Source organism: Podarcis vaucheri (assembly GCF_965113315.1).
Source record: "Podarcis vaucheri genome assembly, chromosome: 11".
In the NCBI taxonomy this organism is placed as follows: Eukaryota; Metazoa; Chordata; class Lepidosauria; order Squamata; family Lacertidae; genus Podarcis; species Podarcis vaucheri.
In genome coordinates, this window is record NC_138749.1 from 45583005 (window position 1) to 45599533 (window position 16529).

The 16529-nt window shown below is 42.6% G+C and overlaps 1 protein-coding gene across 7 annotated transcripts in view; it reads right to left on the reverse strand.

The window, feature by feature from the left end:
- The window catches only part of SEMA6A (semaphorin 6A), a 183339-nt gene that overhangs the window by 47015 nt on the left and 119795 nt on the right, over positions 1-16529 (reverse strand). For all 7 annotated transcript variants that reach the window (XM_082191550.1, XM_082191552.1, XM_082191549.1 and 4 more), the window contains exons 8-13: positions 14462-14581; positions 12798-12886; positions 11676-11893; positions 4546-4677; positions 2323-2478; positions 397-573 (exon numbers count right to left, since the gene is read on the reverse strand). In XM_082191550.1, coding sequence (XP_082047676.1) covers positions 397-573; positions 2323-2478; positions 4546-4677; positions 11676-11893; positions 12798-12886; positions 14462-14581 — 892 coding nt within the window. The remainder of the gene's footprint in view (positions 1-396; positions 574-2322; positions 2479-4545; positions 4678-11675; positions 11894-12797; positions 12887-14461; positions 14582-16529) is intronic.

Sequence of the window (16529 nt, forward strand, 5' to 3'; positions counted from 1 at the left end):
GCATCAAAAGGTTGGAAGGTGACCAGAATGGCAATGGGAACAGTGGTGACAGGGCTACTGCAGTCATCCCCATAACTCCCTTACACATTAATTTAACATGCTGCCTGAATGCCTGAAGAGGCCTATAGTTGCAAAACCCCAAATAATGTGTTTACTATATCGTTTGTGTGTGTATGTATGTATGTTTGTGTGTGTGTGGAGGTATAATTATTTGCTGTGATGTGTTGACCACAGCCATTTTTTAAATGGGGAAATTAAAATTCTTGAAAACAACAACATATTTTCCACATTCAATACTAATAAAAAACCCCACCAGTTTCCTTGGCTCCCCACCCCCATTGGCCTGCACTGTGTGTGAGACTAACACATATAGGAAAGAGAACCAACGATACGTACTTTTCAGAATTGTAAATGCTCATCTCCTCCAGGAAAAGACTGTCATTTAAAAAACCACTGTTTCCTGTCCTGACCAAGAACTTCAAAATGATTCCCTTCTCTGATCCAAGGAAAACCACAGTGTGATTCCGATTTGGCCCAGCAGCATTATCTACAGCAATTTTGGTCAGGCGGTATCTGGAACAACATTGCAGTTTTAATTATCCCAATAGGCTGTCATTTGCTTTATCTTTTTTCACTTTATAGGTCAGTATTTAGTATTTTTATAAGCAGAGCTTATCTATTCATATGTAAACACAATTTCCCACTTAAAATAGACAGGTCCAAATTATTTCCACACAGGACATGATCATGCCTAGGGTGGGCCAATATGGCTAAAACAACAAGGCCACTTTGAAAGCTAGAATTATTCAGCAACTTTTAGGCAAGCACACAGGGAGAGCCATACATTGGGAGTGTAGAGGTCACAGCATTTCACTCTCTGATTCTCCATTTAGTTTAGTTCAAATCTGTTACCAAAAGCCATAAGCTATCATAATATAAAACAATTCATTGAGAGCTTTTTGCATGGTTACTGAATTCTGTATCCTGTTTTTGTATGTGGTCCTACATCCATGTACAAAACTATCCGTTTATTCCTGAAACATGTACAACTAAACATTTACAACATACAAACACCACCATACATGTCAACATGTCTGTGAATAAAATTATTGTACAAATATGCCTGTGACACAAAGCTCAGAAATCTTCTGATGCATATTCCAGTCCCTAGAAATGTGTTTCTGAAGGTAGCTGACTTGTGTATCCTTCTGGAGAAAAATAACCTCTCACTGTTTCTTCTTAAGTTGAGCCATGGGATTATTTGGATATGAATAGTTCTCTTTAAACACTTGTGTAAACATTAACGCTTTCCATAACATATCCTGACAGACATCAGCATATCCTGAAAACATCCTAGCAGACAGCTTTCATATCCGGTGAATGTACCTTGCAGCTAAATCAAAAGTATTTAAAATGCTGACTCTTAAAAGTAAATGTGTAAGTTGGTGCTTCCTCTCTAACATAGACTGAGGGTAACCTGGATGGAATTAGTAACAACTTTCCATTCATTAAAGTTCTATGATACCCAGAAGGTCCCAGGATATCGGCTGGAGGGACATGAACTTATGACCTTGTTGAAACTGAGCATGTCTGGTCAGAGCCTGGATTGGAGATCTTCCGGGAGATGGATGTATGCTACCCTTGGGTTTAATGATGGCTCACTTGGTCAGAGCGTGGTGCTGATAACACCAAGGTTGCAGGTTCAATCCCTATATGGGATGGCTATATATACCAGAATTGCAGGGGGTTGGATTAGATGATCCTCAGGGTCCCTTCCAACTCTACAGTTTTATGATTTTATAGAAGAAAGGTTAGATATAAATGTAAGATTAAAAAGTAGTTCTGCAGGAACATTCTTGTCTCTGCCGTAACCCATTAGAATGCAACAATTGCCTTATTGGATTACACCAAAGGTCCATCCAGTCTAGCATTCGGTTTCCAAATATGGCTAGCCTTACTGGAGCCTTTCTGAGTCTCGCTGGGATGTCAGCATCCTAAATAATCTGATTATCTACAGGCATAGTAATTTCCCCATTTCTACCTCTCTCTGTCTCCAGATGATGATTATTTTTAAAAGAAGATTTAAAATAAACATTGCTCTTAGTACAAATATTTGGGGATGCACCTGTAAGCTCTTTCCATTGTCAACCCTGTCCAATTATTTATTGTCCTCTATTTCCGGTTTTTAACTAGTTTCCAAAGCACCTCCTACATAGATGCTTGGCTTTAATGTATGGACATTCAGAAGATCAACATCAGAGTTCATTACCAAATTTGGACAGGCAGACATGAAAGGAAACGGAATGGAATATATTTATTTACCTGACCATCGTCCGCAGAAACCATGGCTTGTTGACAATGGATGGAACAGCTTCATCCATGAGAGAATGTGTTTTGATGAAGTTCAGAGTGTCATCTGGAAATTCATTGGAAGACATGTACTTTTCAAGTGATGTTGAGCCAGCACAAGAACCTGGCCTAAATCAAAAACAGGGTGGGAGGGAATGTGATTATTTATCGCTTTTGTGCAAATATTCTACATAAACTGTTTTCCTAAGCACCTGTTATTAAGTGAGAGTGTGCCAGAGGCTTTGTAGAAACTGAACAATGCATAATGGCACCAACTGAAGCACTCTTAGATTTCCTCTGGGCCTAGTCATTCCACAGTGCGAGAGTAGAATTCAGCACTCAGTTCTGCGTTGTGGGAAAACCTGATTTATGGCCATTAGCACACATAAATTTCCTAAGCAGATTATGAAGTTTGTAAAATGCAAGTTCACAGTTCATCCATCCACATGGAGCCCAATAAACACATACACAGCTTGGCAAGATTCTGCTCACTCCTTAGGCGTGCTCCAGGTTTTCTTTTCCAACACTCTCTTTCTTGGAATTAAGAGCACTTTATTTAATTTGCAAGGGAAATGTTACATTTTTCTCAAACTGTGAAAAAAGCTGCTTAGAAACACAGCTTGAAGAGTGAATCCAGCCAGCATTAGAGTAAACATCCTCTTTGCTATGGCTCCCAAGAACATTTTATTTTTGACAAATATGAAAACCCAAGCCTTTTCAGCATGAGTCTGCAGAGTCCTTTAATAAGACACAGTGTTATCTGTCTTCGATAACTGGAATACAAATGTGCTCAGTTTATTCCTGGAATCTCCCCAGTACTCTCATGGAAACTGGGCCAGAACAGTCATATATTGGCAACAGAAAGATCTACTTCCTTTTGCTGAGTATGCCCTACCCCAACAGTTCCCTTCTGCACAATTCCTTCTTGTCTAATGTAGCTGTGCTTGTCCAGACTTTGAACTCCCAAAGGAGACACTGCAAGTCCACACAGCACAATGATAGACACACACAGACTGAGCAACTGCAAAGATGGTTCCATTAGCCATTGCTATGAGCCAATTACAAACTTGTATGACTGCATTGCTGCAATTGTGCCAATGGAGCATTATTTGACAGCCCCCCGCCCCCCCTCTCTCTCTGTGTGTGTGTGTGAAACCATGCCTGTAATTTTGGGTGGAGGAAGTGTATATGCATGAGCAATGTGCAAAGTTTAGTACAGGGGTGGTTAGGGACAAAACTGAAATGAAATGTGAATACCGTTAGAAGTAAAAAGGGGGTGTGGAAAAAGCATTTTCTCAGGAGATCAAGGATTAAAAAATAAATTCTTTTAAACCAACATCTTCCTTTACTTTCACATCCTGTTTCCCTTACCTTGCGTATAAACGGGAAATTTCATTTACTGCAGGGGCTCAGTTTTGTTTAGTGAGAAAGAAAGCAGGCAAAAATGGATTTACCGCACCTTGTGGGGGCCCCTATGTCCCTTCCAGAGAGAAGGAACAATCCAGTGACTGAGGAAATGGATCAGGTATCTGACTCTGAGCCCAATGCTGGTGATGAGGGACACCGTGAACCTGAGGAATCCCACAGCATCAAGACCCGCAGAATCAGAGATGGGACCCCCCTCCCGGACCCAATGAACCATGTGCCTCCTACACTACCCTCCAGCTCACTGGCACAGAGAGTTCATTGGGGGAGACGATGGTATGAAGGATAATCAGCCATCTTCTGGCCAGAGGCGTGACCCTTTGACAGCTCAGTCGGTAGCCCTCATGTCTTATCAGTGGATGAGTTAACCTATCACTGCCTGCTCTCTTCTCATTCTCTCTGAGAATGACAGAGAATGCCAGGTCACATGGGAGCATTTGCCACCATCTTTTTTGTGGCACAAGATGGGACTTGGCCCTGAGTCACATTCTTAACCAGACCTTTTTTCCCGGAGGAATCTGTTTAACTCTCCTTTGCTCTCTGGGAAAGAATGGAACAGAGTAGTTGACCGCCTCCTAAAATAATTTTTTCCATTCCTGCATGACCAAACTCATTACAGAGAGTGAGGGAATATAAACCTGTTTGGTTTATATGGAGTTATGCTTCCATCTTCTCTGCATTTGCCTCTGTATCTCACTCAGTTCACGCATACGAAACCAATGATCAAATTCCCAGCCCCTTCACTGCAGAATACTTAGCAAAGAAAAATACCTGGGCTTGGGCACTCGTTCATCAGGAACTGGTGTCCATATTGAATCTGGAGACTTCTGTTCTTTGAATCTCCCAGTAAATACATTGGCAATGTCAAGAATATCGTAAGCGCAGACAGCAGAGCCAGGGATGCTGCAATGTGACATTTCCAGAAATAGTTACTCATTCTGAAGTTATGCATTCTTTTTTTTTCCATCTCAGAAACATGCTGCATAGAAGCCTTCCTGTCAAAGGCCATTCCGTTCTGAACCTTCCAACCTCTGGGTACTGACAATAAAAAATTGCCCCCATACAGACATTTGAGATGCTCCACTGGGCAGCCTGCTCCTGTCAGTACGGCTTGCCTCCAAAAAGATTTTTTAATAAAACAGCATATTACATTATTTTCGAATTTCCTAAAAGATTAAATGACACAGTTCTGACAACTTGTGGTATGAAGAAATTACTGGGTTATCAAAATCACAGCACATTTTCTGGATGCAAACTGTGTACATTTGTAACACGTTTTTGATGTCAAATCTTCCAGGCCCTGCAAAATCTTTAGCTGCGTCCTAGAAACCATTCAGATGCCCAGAGTGGATATATTTTGCATACTGATGCACATCGCTCAACCCAAAAGTTCAGCAAAAATACCTACCCATCCGTTGCGGTTCTGAAAAATCATTTGATTTCCCTGTATGTTTCTGGCTGAGTTCCTATGAGCAGGAATTTGCTTAACTTGGTCAACTATAGAGAGTTTGCAGAAGGAAATGCAGCTTTGCCTTACACCCTCTAAAGTTTAAATTTGAATTTCCAGACTATTTACATGTAACCTAATAGTAGCAATCACTAAATATAATTACAGTCTTACACAAACACTTTTGGAAGGGCTCGGATGTTTCCCTTAGTCAATGACTTTCAGGTATGATTTATTCATTGGTCTGCCTTTGTTGTTTACACATGATCTACCGTAGTACATTTGTGTCTGACTTAAGCGATATGATTTCTGATCAGATAGCGAAGCACCATCTGGCTGAGTCATAATCCCAATTTAAGGTGGCGAGTTATTATCCTACATCCAACCATCGGAATTTGGCTTTTGGATGTGAAGCGATATAAAAGACGCTGCTACATGAGAAAGCTAAAACGGAATGCTAAGTAGATGGTTTGATTATCCAAAAGTGGAAATACACAGAATGAAAATTAGTGAAAAATGAAGGTGGCATTTTCTTATCTCAGGGTTGCTTGTATACATTCAGTCAAGTTTTGGGTTGCCGTATAAACTCATCGGCTGAGAAATAACTCATGATTGTGCTTTCCATTATTTGTGGAGCTGTATTAGAAAGACTTAATTATAACCCTACTCTATCACAGGGTGCTGCCTAAACTCAGACGTAAAACTTATTAGCGGAACAGTGGCTTTCTCTCAGTGAGAGAGTTAGTGTCCGACCCACACAGGCAAAACTGCAGTGCTTATAACTGTGCCTGCGTCGTGCCAGGTATATGCATAGCTGGATAGCTCAGTTGGTGAGAGCGTGGTGCTGATAATGCCAAGGTTGCAGGTTCAATCCCTGCATATTCATGCCCCGCAGGGGGTTGGACTAGATGATCCTCAGGGTCCCTTCCAACTCTGCAATTCTATGATCAGACCAGAGAGCAAAAACAGTGTCACTCACTCCAATGTGCTCCACATCCACAATGCAGCATGCCAGCGGCCTAAGACTGCTTCATGTATAAGAAGCAGGTTCACGCAGAACCTGCTTCCAGCTTGTGTTTATAGAACGGCTGTTAAGAATTAGGCAGCTCGGTCCAACTTCAGGAAGTGTCCGTACTGCTAAAGGACCAAAATTGATGTGGTCTGTTCCCAATTCCCAGTTAGAGGAAGCTGCTTTAACTGAGGCAACCTAAGCAAATGTTTGTTCTGCTGCAGCCAGAGAACATAGTATGGCCTCCTCTGGACACGGTTGGACTCCCCTTGAAGCAGCAGGTGTGCAGTCTCTCCTGGATTCAATGACAATGTGGCCTTGGTGGCTAGGAGAACCTACTTCCAGCTACATCTAGCGCGCAAACCACAAAACCTCCTGGACAGAGACAACTTGGCCATGGTACTCCATGCTCTGGGAACCTCCACACTGGACTGCTGCAGTGTGTTCTGTGTGGGGCTGCCCTTCAAAATGGTCTGGATGCTGCAAATGGTGCAGAATGTAACAGCTAGAATGGGATTCAGAATGGCCCTAGGGACTCTTGCGATACCCGTCCTGAAACATTTGCTCTATCCATTTCCGAGCCCAATTCGTGCTGTCTTCATTAATGTATAAAGTCCTTTGGGCTCCAGATATCAGGAGCACTTCCTACCATATGTGCTAATTCGGGTATTATGATCAGTGGATGAAGCCTCGTTGGTAGTGCTACTCCCTCAGGGACTTGGGGAGCAGTGGCTTATGACAGGGTCTTCTCTGTGTTGGCCCCAAAACTGTGAAACTCTCTTTCTAAAGAGGTGTGCCTGGCACCAACACTTTACATCTTTTGTCAGCTACTTAAGACCCACCAGTTTACTCTTTCCTTCGAAAGTGAGGTTTGTTGAACAAGACTTCCCTCCTAATCAACTATAACGGGACAACCTAAATTTTCTGGTTATGTTCTAGAACCCCACTCAAAAACAGCGGCAGGCTGGAAGCGCCCCAATAATAGCTGAAGGGAAAGAAAAATGGGCTGGTGGGGTGCCCTGAAGGAATAACAGAGCTAATGAAAGTTTACACTGTGAACATTTAATGTTGCCAAGGACACAGTTAGGAAAATGCAGGAGAAAGTTAGACTTCAACCTACTTAGGGTTCTTTCTTATTTTAAAATGCTTCCTCTCCCCACCCCCACCCCCCTTTGGCTACACACATGTTATTCTCAACACTGATTTTCTTGCAAATAAAACGTGTTTACTTCTCGCGTTGGCTGTATTTTCAGTTCATGGCTGAATCATTCCCAAAGCAGCTGTTCTAATTTGGTTGTCAATAGTAGCTATTATGCCTCGCTGCCTTGCCCCTTCTCCTCGTTTTTTCGAGCAGCAGGAGGCCTGCCTTTGACAGTGCTGAGCTTAGCCTTTGACTCCAGGTAGCCAACGCAGAGCTTGAATGCATGAACTCAGGCTCTCCCTCTTCCATCAAATGCCCCTTCTAATAGAAAGCATGGGAAAGGAAACAGGCCCCAGTTGTCACAGGAGCAATTTTACTTTAATTAGCATATTTGCCAAAGTTTCCTGGAGACCTTAGCAACTGGAGATCTTAGCATGTTCCCATAAATTACTGAAAGTGTGTGGTAATATACCAGCACTTACAAATTCTTAACAGATGAGGTGAATGCTGTAAAAGTCTTTTATTAGCTGACCTAAAAAACTATGGGTGTCGGAATAATGGGCCCTGTTGCTGTTATTTATGACTCGTATTGCAGCAGAAAGGAAAGGACTTCGCCATGCTCAGACCATCTGCTGAGCTGGGTGCCTTACAAGGCAAAAGGAAGAGGCATCCATTCACAGAAAGGAAACTCAAATCTATCATGAGAGAGAATTATTCCTACTTGGCATGCAGGCACTCTTTATTTCCCTCTGAATCACAGGGAGTACAATCTGTTAGGGATCTGTCCTGTCGAAATGCTTTGGAGTTACTCAGCAGTGCTGTTCCGTTCTGTTTCATGAGCCCTATTCATTTCAAAACAAGGCTTGAGTAGAAGGCATTCCCCAATGCATTTCTGAGGACTGATTCACCCAGTCACAGCAGAAGCAAGTGAGTTAGGAATCCTCTGCTTAATCTCACCAAGGGCAAGACTGGAACATGCCTCCTGGTGCAAAATGTGTGGACTCCCGATGCAGCTCGTACAATGTGCATGAGCACAGATTGAGGAGGGCGCCTTTCCACACGTCAGGCAACAGGGAAAGGGGATACGGGAGTCACATATGCTTCGCTTCCACTCTTGCCACCTCTATTGATCCTGCTGATCAAGAGATGCTGCTATGAATGGAAGCGTCATGCCAAAGTGGCTCAGTGAACAATGGGTGCTTGCTCACTAGAACCCTTTAGCTGCCCTTCCCCACTGGGCTGAATGAGCCTTCCTAACTGAAACTCATCCAACACAACAGGACTAGTTGTCGGAAAGCCCTTTGAGAGTCATCTGCTGTGGGATGCAAGCAATTTTGTCTTCAAAAGGCTTTGCAAACAAGTCCTAGCGAGCTACTGTCAGTTCTACCGCCTGCTTCAGACCAGACTGTAAGAGGCCCCACACTACCCAGGAAAAGCTCTGCTGGACGGTATAGTGAGGATGCAATGGAGGCAGCAAAGTATGACTTCTTGGCTGCCTTTACTGCGACTAGATAGACTTGCATTCAACCAGATCTTTCCTCTCCCCATGTTTGAGTTGTCTCCTAGCTTGTTTCATTGCCTTAAGCTCTGGAGTATACCAGAGAGCCAAGCAGGTGCCACAAAGTGGGAGAGGGCATTCAGGGGTGATCATGTCAACGGCCCAAGCCATTCAGTTTTATATAGTTTTAATTGCTTTTTAATTATCCCCCCTACGTTCTTAGCAGTTTTCATTTTTATATGTAAGCTGCTTTGAGTTCCGTCAGGGGGAAAGGCAGAGAATAATAATAATAATAATAATAATAATAATAATAATAATAATAATAATAATAATTTGCCCATGAGCACCCCATAATGACTGGCCAGGCCAAGTCGGCATTCTAAATCCGGCCCAGGGGCGGTCCGGGAATCTGTGTGTTTTTACATGAGTAGAATGTGTGCTTTTATTTCAAATGCATCTCTGGGTTATTTGTGGGACATATAATAATAAATTTTATGTATACGCCGCCCTCCCCAGTCAAGACCGGGCTCAGGGTGGCTAACACCAGATATAAAACAATTTATTGAAATACAACTTAAAAACAAGATTAAAATACAACATTAAAATGCAGCCTCATTTCAGTAGAAACTCAAATCAAAAACTTTTTCGGGGATGAAAAAGTCAAGTCTTCACCAAGGCCAACTATCCAGACTGGTCCTACGTGGGCCAGAAAAAAGCCAGGGGAGTCCCCAAATAGGAGTTCCATCACAGAAGGAGAAAGGAAAAAGGAAAGAGGGGGAGGGAATCAAGCTGATTCCAAGCCAAAGGCCAGGCGGAACAACTCTGTCTTACATAGGGATTCCCCCCCCCAAAAAAAAATATAGTCCGGCCCCCAACAAGGTCTGAGGGACAGTGCACCGGCCCCCTGCTGAAAACGTTTGCTGACCCCTGGTATATGACATTCAGTGGCACAGCTTGGGGTATCACATTTCAGTAGTGCCCTGTGTGCCCTCCCTGCCTCTTGCACTCCATTCTAAATTATAGTTGTGGTATCCCCTACTATGCCCCCAAAGCTCTGCTTCCAGTGCGACCAAACCTGCCCTGCTCCCCTCAATCTGCCTCTGATGACACTTGTACTGATGCTCACTGCTCTTTCTCATGGCTTCTTTTTAAGCGGATCACGCAACTGCATGCACCAAAGTGCAACCTTTCCCACCCTGAAAGTGGCTTATGAGTGATTGCAGTACAATGCTTTTCTAAAGAAATGTGTGAGTGTGCACGCTATTAAGCTTCCTTGAAAAAAGAGATACAGTAGAACCTCTCCTTACAACCGCCTCCACTCATGGATGTTCCAAGTTGCGACCACGGCAAACCTGGAAGTAACCGGCGGGTTTGCCGCTGTTCGTGCCTGTGCAGGAGCGGGCAACTGCCGCCCACACCTGTGCACAACGGCGCCTCTCCCAGTGACCGTTTCGCCATAAGGATGGGCCTCTGGAATAGATTGTGGTTGTGAGTAGAGGTTCCACTGTATTGGTAAAATCCATCAGCATCCGTCTGTCTGTCTGTGGAATGTACACAGTGGACAGGCCAGATTTAACCTCCAGCTAGATGCCTCTCTCTTCCCCCTTATCTACTCGGGATGGTTGAGGGACCCTACCGAATACATTGGGGGGCACACTGGCTTTGGTGGAGGGAGAGAAAGGGGAAGTCTGTACGTGCAATGTTGGATGTTGACCTATAGCTTTTAAAATTGATGAGGGGCTCATGTTGCAGAAAAGATAATGGCAAAGACCCAGTCATGTAATGCAAGACGCAAGCAGAAAAGAGTGGTGAAAGGCCCAGTCAGATCACTGTGTGTGTCACTGAACACTCCTAGAATCATAGAGTTGGAAGGGACCCCGAGGTTCATCTAGTCTGCAGAAGGGCTAAGCTGGTCTACACCTCCAAAAATTGTACTGCGATTCCACCCCATGTTAAAAATGAGCACTTGGAGAATTGACAAGACAATGGGAAAACATGGGAATGTAATGGGAATGATATCCTTTGGATTCTCCAAAACCACTAAGAAAATTGTGCCAATTTTATGAAGCCGTCACAAAAATGCAAAAAGATGAGATAGAATTCTGAAAGACCTGGTTCACATGTACTTTTTTTAAAAAAACATGGTTTCCATTATGTGAATGAGTCTCCACAATTTTCAGGCTCACATGCTCCCCACTGGTCCTCTTTTATAGTCCAGGAGGAGGACACTGAATGCTCTTGATTTGGGTTTTCAGCAAACCACATTCCCCACAACATCAGAGCTCAACAAACTATGGCTTGGTTAAACTCCTGTCAGTTGAACAACCAGAATCAATCCAGAATCTCTGAATCTAGCTTGCTGTCATCATTCATACTTTAATAAATCACAATTCCCAGAGTTTAGACATTACTGGAAACTGCAGTTAGTTAAAAATGAAAAACAGATGCTATCAGTTTCCTCCTGTAACATGTGACAGAGGGGAAGGGTGGTAGCAGGAGGATTAAAACACATAGAACTTGTTCCTCTAGCAGGAAAATACTTTGCCATTGTGTCTGAACCAGGCTGCAGACTTTTCCCAGTGATGAAATTTTGATAGTTAAGTGGTATATAAACAGCTTAAATAATTAAATAGGCAAATACACTGGAAAACTATAGAGTACAAGACTTTTTACAACTTGCTCTACTTTGCATTCACAGCCACCATTCCTAGCTTCCATAGTTCTGGCAGAAGACTCGAAAAGCTTGTGGGATTCAGGAGCAATTCAATTCAAAAACTTGCAAGCAAGAATGATACTAGTTAATTACCTGTTGTAGGGGGTGGAGAAGGTGGCCAAGACAATATTGCGACCATTGATATGGATAACATCTGTAACTGCCTGCAGTATGTTGAAATAGAAGTGTGAATCGCCAGGAACAGAGCAGTTCAGCCGTGCCTTCAGGAAGGAAGTCCATTGTTTTTCTAGTACACGTTGGGATCCACCCATGTCATTCTTGCACACACGAGCTACTCTGGGGAAAACTACCTAGAGTTGGGGAAGGTGCGGGGAGGGGGAAGAAAGAAACTGAACTATTTATTCATCAAAAAGACTTTGCTGAAGTTCTGTTTCTACCCACCTCCCTGTTTTATGTATATATATATAAAAAGACAGAAATGGCAACACTTGGCGCTTGGTTTGATCCCATGTTTTCCATAATCTGTGACAAATAGCAAACAGAAGAAAATTCAGCTTTGGAACTCTGTACTATGAAAGATAAGCCGGTGACATTTCATACACAGCCATAAATCCTTCAGGAGAACTGTTCTCAGCTTGTATAAAACTCATTTCTATGCAGACCACTCAGCTTTCTCTTTCGACAAACAAAAGCACATTCTACATCTGCGATCCACGCAGCCTAAACCACTAGCCTCCTCTATCCCCAGCATTTCTTTAAAGTATGCAAGCGTCATCAGGACTTTATTTATGTCTGTCTCCTTTTTAACCTTGCAAGCTTTTTAATACATTTATTGCACTTTTTTATTTATATAAAATGTATATATCTTGTCAATAAGGCTTCCATTGTGCTTTTATGATATAGCAAGGCTGAAATTTCCTTCCCATTTACTTCTGCTGTTCTCCAAATGCAGCTGCTTCCTTGCTTTAAAGTCAGGCTTGTAATGATTATTTGGAGCTCTGAATTAAATCAATTTGCCATATGCTTTCCTGCTTAATGGGGAGGAGAAGAAGAAAAGCCCTGTGCCTCTTGTTGCCATCCGAAGCCAGAGTGTTTTATATCCAAGGCAGAGTGCAGTGCTGTATTCCAACCAACCTTTGGCAGCAGCAGCGGCAGCATCCTCTCAAAACAATGACCTTGCCATTATGATTTATAGCTCTCATTTCAAGGTCATTCCTAACTCACAATGGCCTACAATATATTTTTGCCCCTTACCTTCCCCATGCTGTGATACTCCACGGCTATTTCTCGAAAGAAGAAGTAGATATAGTTGCCATAATCCACTGCATGGACAAAGTAAGGCTCTGCAAGAAAGACGAAGCGTACAAATAAACAAGGAACTATGAGCAAAACACATCAATTTGGTGTGGGTTTTTAACTCCTGTTTAAGCAGGAAGACTATTCCCCTATAGCAGGCACATCCAACTCTCTGGAGACTGTGATCTACTCCCAGTATAATAAAACTGGCAGTGATCTACCCATTGTTATTTCCCAGAGTGGTTGAGCTTTTTTCTTGGCTGCCGATCGCTAAGGATCCTACAATCGACCAGGAACACTCCACGATCGACCAGTAGATCGTGACTGACCGGTTGGACATGTTAACGAATAGGAAGATGTGGGGTCCAAAGCCTTGGAGCAATTTAATAAAACCACAAAGCCAGACCAAACCAATCATGGATAACATTTTTTTTGAAGTGACCGTAGGAAAGGAAACCGGAAAATTGCTGGGAATTTGATAACCAAACTCACATATTTACAAGATACCTTCCTCTCCAGTTCTTATATACATGGAGAACTACTGAAGGTTCTGAAACAATGGTGCCCTTGGCTGATACCTGGGGCTTCAGGGCCCTAGGTTGGTCCCCAAGCATTTTTCACAGCTCATTTCTCCTATCCCAGGGTCTCATTGTTCCACTCCCTTTTCCTCTGCCTTGAGGAAAAGAACCCTGAAGGCAGGAAAAATCATGCATAGCAATAAACTGGGGATACAAGTCTTCCATTTGCCATTTGTGTTAATTTACTCTCAATACAAAATTTGGGGAAGCAGCGGTATTTCTTCCACAGAGAATTAACAGCATTGCCTATAGTCACATGGAGAAGTAGTAAAATGCTTGCTAATTATAAAAAATACAATAATTTTCAAAGAAAGATTGGATATAACAGAATCATTTTCACACTGCTCTCCCTCTCCCTCCCCCTCCTCTTGCATTTCTGTCTACAAGCAAAAGCCCCCTTTTCACTATCTCAGAATGTGTCACCCATTCATAAGGCCATTGGAAAAGAATGAATGGCAACATTCTTAACAATGAGGCTATTTAGAACATACAAATTGCCTAATTCAGCAGCACCCATTCAGCACTTCATGACAATGAAATGGAAGTTCTGTTATTTTATTTTTATTGATGGATCTTAAGACCACAGAACAAATTCTTTACACCTCATAAAGCGTTGATAGTTACTTAGCCCAATTGGAGGGAAGGGCTGATGGCGCCACCACGGCTTCAAAATGCTCCTTACCTGCTCCGAATCTCTATCTTTTCCATAGCATGGTGAAATAGCCAGGCTTTAAAAAAGTAAATTGGATGCAACCTATTCTTGGTGGCTCTATCAATATCTAGCAACTCAGGGGGGTGGGGAGAGTGAAATAAATGTACCCGTAAAGAAGGCAATTTAGTGCCCTCTACCTGACAGAAGCCCTTGCTGAAATGAAGTACAACCGACATGTGCTTTGAACATCTTTTATTTGTAACAATCACTAAAGGACTGGACTGCAAAACAGCGCAGTAAATATAAAGCAAAACAACACAGCAAGGTCTGTCAGGAACCTAAGACTGTAATCAAAAGTGCTGCCCTTCCTCTCCCTGCTTCTGTTTACGTACCTTTTAACCATTTTGAATCATGTTTGACTGTCCGCAGAGTTGGGCTGTCTCCAAGGCTCCGGTAAATGACCGCATCTATTGCAAGGAAGTCTGTCACAGTGGCGGAATACAGTTTTCCCTCTTCAGAGGCGGGAATCGGAGAAGAAGAAGGAGGAGGAGGAGGAGGAGGGAGAGACAGAGACAGAAAACAACAGAGAGAAAGAGTGTGAAAGAAGAGTTCATTTATCTTTCCTCAGGAATCATTGAAACAGGTCATCAAAAACAATCCAAAAAGGACCACGAGGGTCATCTAATTCAACCCCCACAACCGTGAGATTAAGAATCTCATGCTCTACCGACTGAGTCACTGCATAAAAGAATGTGGTATCTGACTGGACCTTTTGTGCAACCAATATGGCATTTTGAAATAATTTCCAGAAGAATACACTTTATATCCCCTGACATGAGTGTGTGTGTTCAAACAGATGTGCAATCAAACATAAAAAAGGTAAAGGACCCCTGACAGTTAAGTCCAGTCACAGATGACTCTGGGGTTGTGGCGCTCATCTCGCTTTCAGGCCGAGGGAGCCAGCGTTTGTCCGCAGGCAGCTTTCTGGGTCATGTGGCCAGTATGACTAAAGTCCACTCTGGTGCAACGGAACACTGTGACGGAAACCAGAGTGGACGGAAATGCCGTTTACCTTCCCGCCACTGTGGTACCTATTTATCTACTTGCACTGGCATCCTTTCAAACTAATAGGTTTGAAACATATTCAGACTTTATCAGGAGAAATAAATCATGCACTGCCGCAGTTCTGAAAAGAGGGTGCAGAAACATTTACAGATTTGCTCTGGTTAAAAAATAGTTTAGAAATGAAATGAAGGCTGAAATTGTTATGTACTGAAGTTCTCACCCTGGGCCAGCAGGGGGATACTGTAGATAGTTATGCAAATGAAGGATCGAAAAGTGACGTTCAGTGATTGGATAGTTTGTATGCAAATGAAGGATCGAAAAGTGACGTTCAGTGATTGGATAGTTTTAGAAAATGGCCACAGTTACATTGTTCTGGAGCTCTATATAAGCAGGTTGACTGAACTCCTCAGCTTAGTTCTGTTCCAGCTTACAAATAAAGAGCTGCTTTGGAAGAATCGCTGTGTCGTCTGATATGTTCGCCCACAACTTAACAGAAATCCTAGCATGTAAGGCCCATTAGATGCAGTGGAACTTGCTCCAAAGTAAATGCACATATGATTACATTGAACAGGACTGCATGAACATGTGGCAATCGTACTGTTTTGGACACGGCCTCTGCAGGAAGAAGTATCAAGATATGTTCTACAACAATGCCACTAAAAAAATTACTGTCTACCAGCAACACCAATACTGTATGCAGGTAAGTAATCAAGAATCCAGAATGGAGTAAAAGTTGGATGATTTCAAATATTCAGGATTTTCTGTTTTGTGAATTAGCACAGGTTAGTCTATTATGCAATTGAGTACATTTTTAATAGGGAGTGGGGGAGATAGTAGTTAGACACCCTGCTTCTTCTGGAACTAGGCACCTGCTGGGGGAAAAAAACATCCCAAAGGTTTTCCCAGGTGGTTTCCACAATACTACTGCATATTTTACAGCTAAATTTGAAATAGGATCATTGGGGTTCATGCTAACACAATTTCGGTAATGAGACAATTTAATCTAAAATCTATAAGGCACAAATTTCCAAAATGCCATTCTATAATCAATGGCCCAAATTAACCCCTCTAATAAGCACTCAATTTTTAAACTACTGCAAAAAGAAGAGTTAATTGCATTTTGTTGCATGCATAATAAATCATGATTAAACCCATAGACTCCGGTTCAGTCCCCTCCCTTGCCACAGCTGGTAACAAAACATCAGGAAGCTGAATCACACCAGGTTTGTCCTTTTTTTCTCCTTTCTATTTTAGCCCACAAAGTGTGGAACCATACATAATGAATGGTTATTACTACATGTGAAATGTGAAATCTTTTGTTTTATCATGGGCTTTCAGAAGGCAGGATTTGAAAAGATGTTCTACCTCACCCACCCTGACTTTGTGTTCTATCAG